At 40.2% G+C, this 12,914-nt stretch overlaps 1 protein-coding gene across 3 annotated transcripts in view; it reads left to right on the top strand.

Moving 5' to 3' along the window:
* The first annotated feature begins 18 nt into the window (after positions 1 to 18).
* Positions 19 to 12,914, top strand: part of THEM4 (thioesterase superfamily member 4) — a 49,314-nt gene continuing 36,418 nt past the window's right edge. For all 3 annotated transcript variants that reach the window (XM_086392732.1, XM_086392734.1, XM_086392733.1), the window contains exon 1: positions 19 to 177. In XM_086392732.1, the coding sequence (XP_086248858.1) occupies positions 79 to 177 (99 nt within the window). In that variant the 5' untranslated portion in view covers positions 19 to 78. The remainder of the gene's footprint in view (positions 178 to 12,914) is intronic.

The following is a 12,914-nucleotide window of genomic DNA, read 5'->3' as shown; positions in this document are numbered from 1 at the left end:
GCAGGCGGGTTGGTAGCTGCGTGTGCGAGTAGCTTTTACCTCAGCTGGCGCGAGCCAGCTCCCTTACTTCTGGAAGCCATGCTGAGGAGCTGCACCGCGGGACTTCGCTCGATCTGGGCTCTGCGCGGCCGGCGGGAAGGCGCCCCCCGGCTATCGACGGATCTGCAACCCGCGCGGGTGAGTCCAGGTAGCCGGGCAGCGAAAATGGGCAGAAAGGCAGGACTTTTTCGTTAGGAACTAGCCTGTGATAAAGGGGTATGCTGCTGCTACTGGTGCTAAGTCGCTTCAGTCGTGTCCGACTCTGTGTGACCCCATAGACAGCAGCCCACTAGGCTCCTCTATCCCTGGGATTCTCCAGGCAAGAACACTGGAGTGGGTTGCCATTTCCTTCTCCAATGCATGAAAGTGAAAAGTAAAGTGAAGTCGCTCAGTCGTGCCCAACTCTTAGCGACCTCATGGACTGCAGCCTACCAGGCTCCTCCATCCATGGGATTTTCCAGGCAAGAGTACTGGAGTGGGTTGCCATTGCCTTCTCCGGATAAGGGGTAATGTTCAGCTGTTTATCCCTTTCCTCAGCCAACTGACCTCAGAATGAAAGCTAACATTAGCTCCAAAAGGTATCAGTATTAACAAGGTCACCAGATCTTTCAGTCTTGAGAGTCAAGCCATAAGAAACTGGACAGGAGGGTGACACGATTTTGAGGCAGTGTGCAGGATGCTTGAATCGCGTCAGCAAGTCAAAGTATTACCACTACTACTAATAAAGAAGGGTTATGACTTAAGCAAGGTCACGTGCTTAAGAAAACACGTGGTAGAGTTGGAATCTGAACCTAAGCAGTCTGGCAAATAACCAGGAGGATCAGTTTCCTCACATTTAATACTTGTTACAAGATTTACATGAGATAAGGCAAGTATGTAACAGCAGTGTCTGGCGTTAGTATTAAATATTGTTGTGAAGTCGCTAAGTCCTGTCTGACTCTTGTGACCCCATGGACTGTAGCCCGCCAGGCTCCTCTGGCCATGGGACTTCCCAGGCAAGAATACTGGAGTGAGTTGCCATTTCCTTCTCCAGATCTTCCTGCTCCAGGGATGTCGCCTGCATCTCCTGCATTGGCTTCTTTACCCCTGGGCCACCAGGGATGCCCTAAATAACTCTGGCCTGTTGGAGAACTGTTTCCTCCTCTACGTACCCTTAGTACTCTCCCATTGTTTTTGTTGTTCAGTCACTGTTATATCTGACTCTTTGGGACTCCATGGACTGTAGCACAGCAGGCTTCCTTGTCCTTCACAATCCCCTTCGGTTTGCCCAGACTTATGTCCATTGAGTTGATGATGCCATCCAACCATCTTATACTCTGTTGCCCCCTCCTCCTCCTGAATCTTTCCTAGGATCAGGGTCTTTTCCAATGACTTGACTCTTGCATCAGGTGGCCAAAGTATTGGAGCTTCAGCTTCAGCATCAGTCCTTCCAATGACTATTCAGGGTTAATTTCCTTTAGTATTGACTGGTTTAATCTCCTTGCTGACCAAGAGACTCTCAATAAATAAATATTGCCTGTTCTTATATCCCTATGTTTTGATTCATTGATATATTCAATTAATATTAATCAAGTACTAACAATATGCCAGACATCAGTTTCTAATGCTGTAAAGATGAATAAGAAACAACGCTTTCAGAGAGCTCAAGTCTAATTTGGGAGAAAGGAATGAAAGTGCAAAATTTTAAAATAAATGTACTAAGGGAAGTACTAAGGGTCCATAGAGGAGGGAACAACTCTGTTTTGAGCATGAACTAAAAGCTGTTGTACCTTGTTTTTATTTTTTTTTTTCAACTTAGGCAATTAGGCATTAATATCATAAGTCATTCCCATGTTACAATTTGAAAACACCAATACTAAGAGAACAGAGCACTGGATTCAGATAAATTATCTTTTAGTTATCTTCAAGTTATCTTTAAGCACTTGAAAACTTTAAAAACAGGTGCAGGTAGGGGAGAGGAGACTCAGCAGGCTTCCTGAAAGGACAAAGACAAGAACAGTATCATTTCACTTTAGTATAGCAATCCAAGATTTCTTTATCTACTAGAAAAAATAAGATTTTCTTTCTTATCATTTTCTACTCAGCAATTAATACAAATATTTGCTGCCTCTCGCTAGCTATATCTAAGGAATATGTAAAAATAATAGTTTATAAGGATACTGACTTAATTCTAGATGATTAAATTAAATTGTACTGCTTAAATTGCCCTCTCTGAAGGAGATCAGTTAGGTGAAAATAATCATTTTAGGCCCTTATAGGACACGCACAAATGGATTCCATTTGTGATAGTTAAAACTATTTTAACATCTCTGAAAATGTTAAGAATTTTGAAACAATTGCTATACAGTACTTAGTATTAAGCAGTCTACTTGAATTGAATAATGAAATAATGTTCACTTTGGAAGATTCAAGGTAACTAATAATTTACAATAAAATTAGCTTCCCCAATTATTTTAATATTAAAATAATAAAGACAATTAACTTAATATTAGTTATTGCAGAGCACATGCTTCTCATTGCAGTGGCTTCTTTTGTTGTGAAGCACAGGCTCTAGTGTGTGTAGGCTTCAGTCATTGCAGCACACAGGCTCAGTAGTTGTGGCTCCCAGGCTCTAGCATGGGCTTAGTAGTTGTGATGCACTGGCTTAGTTGCATCGCAGCATGTGGGATCTTTCTGGACCAGGGATCAAACCCATGTCCCCTGCATTGACAGGCAGATTCTTATCCACTGTACCACCAGGGAAGTCCAAGGCTGATACTTTTAATAGAAATATTAATTAGTATTGTAATGGAATTCTAATGGTATTAGCTGTAGGGAATAAGTAATAATTGATGAAATGAGGATGTTTTATTGATATTTATTTCCCCGATTACTTAATTTTTCACTAGAAGTCTAAAAATTTGGGGTTGGGTATACAGAAGAGCATTAAGTATGGGCCATTTATAAGAGCAAAGACATCAAAAGAGTATTTTGAAGTTATAGGCTCATTCCCAGGCTTATGCAGAACATGCTTCTCTTTTCAACATTGGGTTAAAAAATATCTACAAGACTGTGGTTGGGAGCCTCCAAATAGGGCTATTCAATAGTCATGTTTCCTTCTTCTGGGCCTTTTGCCTTCTGCCAGTTCTTCTCAATTTTCTAGAGACAGGAAATGATACTTCATTCCACTTATCACCATCTTAAGGCATTCAGGATTATCTTGAATAAGTGGTTCAGTTTGTACTGTTTTACTTAAATTCTTTGTTATAAGTGGAAACCTGACTTTGACAAGAAAAAGTGAAAGTCACTCAGTCGTGTCCGACACTTTGCAACCCCATGGACTGTACAGTCCATGGAAATCTCCAGGCCAGAATACTGGAATGGGTAGCCTATCCCTTCTCCAGCAGATCTTCCTGACCCAGGCATCGAACTGGGGTCTCCTGCATTGCAGGCGGATCTTTACCAGCTGAGCTACCAGGGAAGCCCATAACAAGGATGTCAGCCATAAATGGCTGCCGATTAGGTTCACCATATTTTAACCACCAGACTGTGTGCTGTGTGCTTAGTCACTCAGTTGTGTCCGACTATTTGTGACCCCATGGACTGTTACCCGCCAGGCTCCTCTGTCCATGGAATTCTCCAGGCAAGAATACTGGAGTGGGTTGCCATGCCCTTCTCCAGGGGATCTTCCCAACACAGGGATCAAACCCAGGCCTCCAGCATTGCAGGTGGATTCTTTACTGTTTGAGCCACCAGGGAAGCCTGATCCTCTGCTCTCACAGTCAGAGTGTCCTGGTTGAGGAGATGTGTAACTCGCTTGGCATCAAGTTGCAGACATTCATCAATTTTATACAGTTCAATAAAATGCTGATGAATAAAGTCATCTGCTATTTCTTTTAATTCGGGACAGTCTAGACACTCTGCTAGCACACTTAAACTGAGACAGTTTGAAGCATCAGCTTGTTCTTCCAAAAAATCAACACACAAACTTCCCTGGTGTCCAGTGGTTAAGAATCTGCCTGCTAATGCAGGGGACATGGGTTTGATCCCTGCTCAGGGATGATTCCACATGCCATGGGGTAATTGAGCCCATGCTCTGGAGTCTGCAAGCTACAAGTTCTGAACCCACATGCCACAGCTATTGAAGCCCAAGCACCCTGGAGCCCATGCTGTGCAACAAGAGAAGCCATCGCAATGAGAAGCCCTGCTTACCTCAACTAAAGAGTAGCCCCCACTAGCTGCAACTAGAGAAAGCCCACATGTAGCAACAAAGACCCAGCACAGCCAAGAAAAGAAATCAAATTTTCTTCACAGGTTCAGTCTGGTACTAGTTTGCTGCATCTAACAAAGACTGAACATTGTTGCTATTCACAGAAATTCTCATGGTATAAGCAAATTCCACAAGTTATTTGATAATGTCAGATGCAGCAGCTTTGAGTTCTATTTCAAAGGTCTGTGATTTAAGCATGTGAGTTGTGAGCATAAAGTTTAAAAAAATGACTGGCTGCACCAAGGACAACATGATGAGGTACCTTTCGTTCCTGGACCATAAGAATCACATCACACAATGTTTTCTTTGTATTTATGTAGCTTGTCAACAAGGCTCTGCAGTCAGTTTCTCCCAGCATGATTGCAAGTTGACCCTGGGTATAAATCCCTGGGTAGACTGTAGATTCAACTATAGTTGGGTAGTGAATTTAAATCACTATTTCTGAATGTTATTCATGATACTGATGAAGCCAGCCAATTTGGCAAATTTCTTCTCACTGGGGCCTCTGTTTACCAAATACTGAGGCTGAGAGAATGCTGCTGCAATGCCCTGCTCCCCAACAGGCAAGCAAGCCAATGTGGTAGGACATGGCCCAACCACCCACTCAAGCTCTCCAGAGACAACAACATGGGCTTTATGGCATTTCCCTTAGAACCAGAGCCCAGCCAACTTACTTTTAAAGAATAAAGAGTGCAGATCCGTTATTAATCCTGTGTCATCACTAACTCAGTGGACATGAGCTTGAGCAAACTCCAGGAGATATGGAGGACAGAGGAGCCTGGCATGCTGTAGTCCATGAGGTCATACAGTCAGACGTGACTTAGGGACTGAACCATACCACCATCTTACACACTGGAAAAGAAAAATGTCCTGTGCTAATCTCACAACAAAGATAGATTCATTTCTTTATATGTTGGTGTCTGGTAGTCTATGTTGGGAATATTTAACAATATTTATGGGCTTCGTAACAGTAGTATTTATAGGCTTTACAAATCATGCCTCTTTTGGTCCAGTAACTTAATCTTAAAAGGAGATACATTAAAAAGTTGTAACTTAAGCCCCACTTGAAACACACATAATCAAACATCTAGCAAGACCTTTCCCCTATTCAGGGCAACAAAAAGTAGTGATTATCCCTAACATTTATCCCTCATGCACAGAGTCTGTGCTGTGAATTTATAGGTACCTTTGCTTCTAAGTATCACTTAGTTCTCATCTCCTTGAACTGAAACTTTCATTATTTTTATTTCCCACAATATCATAGTGTTCATCTGTGGTCCCAAACTCAACATTCCCCAAACTAAAATTAATAGTTCCATTCCTACTTTCCATCTCCTGACATTCACACAAACATTAACAAAAACCTCCTCTTTCTTTTCCTTCTGTCCACTCCAGTCTTCAAACCACAAGTCAGGAATTATCTAATTCTGACCAACCTAGATAGCATATTCAAAAGCAGAGACATTACTTTGCCAACAAAGGTTCGTCTAGTCAAGGCTATGGTTTTTCCTGTGGTCATGTATGGATGTGAGAGTTGGACTGTGAAGAAGGCTGAGCGCCGAAGAATTGATGCTTTTGAACTGTGGTGTTGGAGAAGACTCTTGAGAGTCCCTTGGACTGCAAGGAGATCCAACCAGTCCATTGTGAAGGAGATCAGCCCTGGGATTTCTTTGGAAGGAATGATGCTAAAGCTGAAACTCCAATACTTTGGCCACCTCATGTGAAGAGTTGACTCATTGGAAAAGACTCTGATGCTGGGAGGGATTGGGGGCAGGAGGAGAAGGGGACGACAGAGGATGAGATGGCTGGATGGCATCACTGACTCGATGGACCTGAGTTTGAGTGAACTCCGGGAGTTGGTGATGGACAGGGAGGCCTGGCGTGCTGCGATTCATGGGGTCGCAAAGAGTCAGACACGACTGAGCGACTGATCTGACTGATTTCTACTTTCTCTTCTCCCATGATCAGTCAGTCTCTACAACCCTTGGTCCCAATATCTTAGATATCTCTTAAATCTTTTTCATTCCTTTCTACCTAGTTCAGCTTCTGACCATATTTCTCCTGAATCTCTGCAACAGTCTTTTAACTGGTTTCCTTACCATTGCTTCTCACCTTACAGTTTATCCTTTACATCAGAGGGAGCTTTCTAAAACCTCAGTTCATGCTACTGCTTTGCTTAAAACTCCCTAAGGCACTCCATAATGGAAAAAAAGTACTTTGCTACTCAATTGGCTTGTATTCTTCATGATTCTTTACAGACTTCTTTTCTTTAAATAGCTTCATCCTAGGCAATAACACTTACGAAATCAGTGTGATGCACTATTTATGTCCTTTTATAATATTAATTTTAAAATACACGCCTTATTGTTGTATTGTTGTACCTAAAATCGTCTTTCCTATTGACCTTTTGAAACATTAACCTAGAAGATGAAATCTAAGCTTTCGTTAAAGCCAAAGAGCCACTATAGTGTCACCCCTCTTCTGTTGTGCCATCCCCATCTTGCTACTGTTCTCTTTGTACCTTTCAGCCATAAAGACTGAAATCCTAGCATTTCCCCATATTTCTCTGCCTTTGCTTGGAGCAGCCTGCCTGTTGTTTCTTTAGTGAACTTTTCATCCTTTAGAAACCACCTATATCAGTTCTCATCTTTTTGAAGTTTTACCTAAAAGTCACTTCTTCTGCATCTGTATCTACTTCTGTTGTAGCATTTTTCACACTCAAGGCTACAAGCACTTGAGGACCGGATCTAAGTCTTCTTTCTTTATGTTACCTGTACCTGGCCCAGAACCAGAGCATATAGTAGGACTCAAAAAAGTTTGTTGCAGGACTTCCCTGGCAGTCCAGTGGCTAAGATTCCACACTTCCACTGCAGGGGACGTAGGTTCCATCCCTGGTCGGGGAACTAAGATCCCACATGCCATACAGTGTGGCCCTAAAAAAGGGGGAAAAAAAGCTTGTTACGTTCATCTGAACCCCCTCAGACTTCAAAGTTAAAATCAGACAGGAGAAACTCCTAAACTCATTCTATGAGGCCACCATCACCCTGATACCAAAATCAGACAAAGATGCTACAAAAAAAGAAAATTACAGGCTAATATCACCAATGAACTTTGATACAAAAATTCTAAACAGAATTGAACAACACATTTAAAAGATCATACATCATGGTCAAGTGGGCTTTATTCCAGGGATGCAAGGATTCTTCAGTATATACAAATCAATGTGATATACCATATTAACAGATTGAAAGATAAAAACCATATGATCATCTCAACAGATGTAGAGAAAGCTTTTGATAAAATTGAACACCGATTTATCATAAAAAACTATTCTCCAGAAAGTAGGCATGGAAGGAAAATATTCAACATAATAAAAGCCATATACAACAAACCCAGAGCAAACACTATTCTCAACAGTGAAACCTGAAAACATTTCCTCTAAAATCAGAAACAAGACAAGGGTGCCCACTCTTGCCACTATTATTCATTGTAGTTTGGGAAGTCCTGGCTGCTTCTCAATCAGAGAAGAAAAAGAAATAAAAGAAATCTAGATTAGAAAAAAAGAAGTAAAACTCTTACTGTTTGCCGATGAAATGAGACTATACATAGAAAGCCATAAGGATACCACCAGAAAATTACTAGAGCTAATCAATGAATATAGTAATATTGCAGGATGTAAAATTAACACACAGAACTCCCTTGCATTCCTATACACTAACAATGAAAAATCAGAAAGATAAATTAAGGAAACAATCCTATTCACCATTGCAACTAAAAGAATAAAATACCTAGGAAAGTCTACCTAAAGAGACAAAAGACAAAAGACAAAAAGTTTTCAGCATGCAGAAAACTATCAAACAGTGATGAAAAAAAATCAAAGGTGACACAAACAGATGGAGAGATATATCATGTTCTTGGATTGGAAGAGTCAATATTGTGAAAATGACTATGCTACCTGAAGCAATCTATAAATTCAATGCAATTCTATCAAACTACCAATGATATTTTTCACAGAACTAGAACAAATAATTTCACAATTTGTATGGAAACACAAAAGACCCTGAATAGCTAAAGTAATCCTGAGACTGAAGGATGAAACTGGAGGAGTCAACCTTCCTGACTTCAAACTATACAACAAAGCTACAGTCATCAGGACAGTATGGCATTGGAACAAAAACAAATATATGGAACAAACAAAAAACAAACAATGGAACAAGATAGAAAGCCCAGAGATGAATCCACCCACCTATAGGCACCTTATCTTTGACAAAGGAGGCAAGAATATACAATTGATATTATACATATTTCAATGCCATTCTCCCAAATCATCCCACCCTCGCCCTCTCCCACAGAGTCCAAAAGACTGTTCTATACATCAGTGTCTCTTTTGCTGTCTCGTATACAGGGTTATTGTTACCATCTTTCTAAATTCCATATATATGCATTAGTATACTGTATTGGTGTTTTTCTTTCTGGCTTACTCCACTCTGTATAATAGGCTCCAGTTTCATCCACCTCATTAGAACTGATTCAAATGTATTCTTTTTAATGGCTGAGTAATGCTTCATTGTGTATATGTACCACAGCTTTCTTATCCATTCATCTGCTGATGGACATCTAGATTGCTTCCATATCCTGGCTATTATAAACAGTGCTGTGATGAACACTGGGGTACACGTGTCTCTTTCAATTCTGGTTTCCTCAGTGTGTATGCCCCAGTCCAGGTTCGATGCAGGATACTGGATGCTTGGGGCTGATGCACTGGGATGACCCAGAGGGATGGTATGGGGAGGGAGGAGGGAGGAGGGTTCAGGATGGGGAACACATAAGTACCTGTGACCAATTCATTTTGATATATGGCAAAACCAATACAATATTGTAAAGTTAAATAAAATAAAATAAAATAAGTCAGTAAACAGAATCAAGTCCAAAAAAAAAAAGAATATACAATTGAGAAAAGACAATATCTTCAATAAGTGGTGCTGGGAAAACTGGACAGGTACATGTAAAACACTGAAATTAAAATACTTCCTAACACCATACACAAAAATAAATTCAAAAGGAATTAAAGACCTATATATAAGACTAGAAACTATAAAACTCTTAGAGGAAACATAGGCAGAACACTCTGACACAAATCACAGCAAGATCCTCTATGATCCACCTCCTAGAGTAATGGAAATAAAAACAAAAATAAATAAATAGGACCTACTTAAACTTAAAAGCTTTTGCACAGTGAAGGGAAACTATTAACAAGGTGAAAAGACAGCCCTCAGAATGGAAGAAAACAATGGCAAATGAAACAACTGACAAAGGATTAATCTCTAAAATATATCAACAGCTATTGCAGCTCCATACCAGAAAAACAAACAATCCAATCAAAAAGTGGGCAGAAGACCTGAAGAGATATTTTTCCAAAGAAGACATACAGATGGCTAATAAACACGTGAAAAGATGCTCAACATTGCTCAGTATTAAAGAAAGGCAAATCAAAATTACAATGAGGTGTCACCTTTCACCGGTTGGAATGGCCATCAAAAAAATCTACAAACAGTGAATGCTAGAGGGGGTGTAAAGAAAAGGAACCCTCTTGCACTGTTGATGGAATGTGAATTGATACAGACACTATGGAGAACAGTATGGAGGTTCCCTAAAAAAACTAGGAATAAAACTACCATATGACCCAGCAATCAGGCATATACCCTGAAGGAAACCATAACTGAAGAAGACACATGTACCCTAATGTTCACTGCAGCACCATTTACAATATCAGGACATGGAAGCAACCTTGGTGTCCATCAACAGATGAATGGATAAAGAAGCTGTGGTACATGTAACAATGGAATACTACTTAGCTATAAAAAGGAATGTATTTAAGTCAGTTCTAATGAGGTAGATGAACCTAGAGCCTGTTTTACAGAGTGAAGTAAGTCAGAAAGAGAAAAACAAATATGTAATAACACATATAGATGGAATCTAGAAAGATGGTACTGATGAACCTACTTGCAGGGCACCCAAGGAGACACAGACATAAAGAACAAACTTGTGAACACGGTAGAGAAAGGAGAGGATGAGACGAATTGAGAATAACATTGCAACATATACATTATCATATGTAAAATAGATGGTGAGAATTTGCTGTAAGATTCATGGAGCTCAAATCCATGCTCTGTGACAACCTAGAGGGATGGGATGGGGTGGGAGGTGGAAGGGAGGTTCAAGAGAGAGGGAACAGATGTATACCTACGGCTGATTCATGTTGATATGTGGCAGAAACCAACACAATATTATAAAGTAATTACCCTCCAATTAAAAATAAATATTTTTAAAAGTCAGGTGGGAGAGCCCAGGATCAAGGAAGTCATTCTAATTCCTAGAAGTCTTCTATTATCTCTATCGCACTGGTCCATAAAAGGATGCTAGAACTGATCAAACCTAGAGTTTCTTATTTTGAAGGAAAACTATAGATGAGGTAAACCCAAATTCAGAACTCCAAAGCTTACACATCCTATACTATCTCTCAATTGACAAGTATTGGTAAATATACACTAATTATGACTAATTGTGTCTGTTATGTTACTTGCAGAATTTATGTACTTTAAAAACTACACAATTGGAACTAAATTCTAAGGAAATAATCCAAAGTAGAGAAAATACCATATTCATAATGTTCCAATGGTCCTTTTCATTTAAAGCAGCAAAAGATTGGAAACAATTTACATGTACAATTTAAATGGTTGAGTAAAATATAGTATATCATTTTAAAGGACTATTTTTCTGCTGTTGAAAATGGTGATAACAGATTAAGGACATGAGAAAGTCAACACTAAAGAATTTTAAGTGATGAGGTAAAAGGGAAAATTATATTTCTTACTGAGATTACAAGTATACTAAGAAAAGTTACAAAAATTTGGAGGAAATATATCAAAATTTTACCATTAGTTATATTAATATGAAGAGATAATACATGGGTTAAAGTTTGTTTTGTTTTTCTTTTCTTTCCTTACCAAAATTTTTGAGCTGAAAATCTGAAGGGACAAGCCAATCCAAAACCATAGGGAAAAAAAAAAAAAAACAAAGGTACAAGTATTGGGCTAGGGAGTGGAGTAGTCTCAGTCGTACTCATATTTCCCCTCATGAAGTCAAGACTTTTTTATAGCTAGAAAGTTTTTAGTTCCATAGAGTTCTTAAGACAGGCTCCCTAAATTCTTACCATTTGATCAGGACCCAACCCTGAGGTCAGCAGAAGCCTATTTGGCTGGTTATTCCATCACAGTAAGTGTACCTCCCTGTATGCTGGGTGTAGTCCAAGTGTTGTAGGTACTTTGAATCTGAATGACTTGGTAAGGGTGACTGGAAGTAGAATACTACAGAGGTGATAGCTTCTGCAATCTTAATGTTCTAGGACTTCTGCACAAGTCACAGTAACTGATTTTCCTTTGTGGTACCTGTGGACATTTGCTTTGTTCAGCTCCTTTGCAGGCGACACTTTGTCCCTCATCCTCCAGGGCCGCTGCACCTTTCCACCTTCTGCGTGGGCACAGGTGTGGTAGCAGTGCTGAATGCTACAGGGAAATGGCACTGGTGGAAGCTGTGGTTATTGTGACACCACAAAGGAGAACTTTTCTCCTCCAACCTCCTCCTCCTCTTTCTTTGTGTTGTCTTTCTGTTCTCTTTCTGAAAGAACATTTAGCTCTTTCACTGACTTTGTTGCATAGTTCAGAAACCTGGGATTAGCTCTGGTATTTTTCCTCTTCCCTCACTCTCCTTTATCCACATAGTCACCAGTTCTGCTTCATGCACTCATAATTTTTCAGCTGAGTTACTCCAGTAGCTTCCGAACAAGGCCCTCTAATTCCAATTTTGAAATCACTCTCCCTATCTTTCATATTATGACCAAATCTCATCTTGTCACTCCCTCGTTTAAAATCCCACCAAGAGCACTGCAGATGCAATTCAAACCAGTTAACTTAATGTGGAAGCATCCCACAGTCAGGCCCTTGCTCCTCCCCTTGTACTGAAACAATGCCAAACTTCCTTGAGGCCTTGTTTCTTTTATTTGTTATTTACTTGTTTGTTGACTGCACTGGTCTTCAGCAGCACACAGGGCTTCTCCTAGTTCTAGCGCACTGTTGCAGGGCTTCTCATTGCAGTCCACTATCATGGTTGCCCCTCAGCATGTGGGTTCTTAGTTCCCCAACCAGGGATCAAACCCAAGTCCCCTGCATTAGAAGGCAGACTCTTAATCACTGGACACCAGGTAAGTCCTGAGCTCCTAGTTTCATCATCTGTAAAATGGGGATATAATTAGTACATACTTCATATGGTTGTTGTAAGGCCCCTCAAAACTGTTTCATGTCTCCTTGCCTTTGCACACAATATTCCTTTGCCTACAATACTCTTTCTGTCTGGCTGATTTCTGCTTGTCTAATTCAATCTAGTGAAGATTCAAGTCAAAGGACCCCCTCCCTGATTACGCAATCTGAGATGAATACCTCTCCCCTGTGCTCTGGCTTCCTGTGTGTTTCCCACTGGTAGCACCTTTTACGTAGAGAAAAGTTGTCTGACCTTCATCTTTCTTTATCACCAGTTTCTGGCTCACTTGTGCTTCATTAAGGTTTGAGAA

This window comes from Bos grunniens, chromosome 3 (genome assembly GCF_055505025.1).
Source record: "Bos grunniens cultivar Pamir isolate PY7600 chromosome 3, Bosgru_T2T1.0, whole genome shotgun sequence".
NCBI classification, from domain to species: Eukaryota; Metazoa; Chordata; class Mammalia; order Artiodactyla; family Bovidae; genus Bos; species Bos grunniens.
Note: the sequence above shows the minus strand (reverse complement) of the source record. Positions and strands in the feature narration are given on the sequence as shown.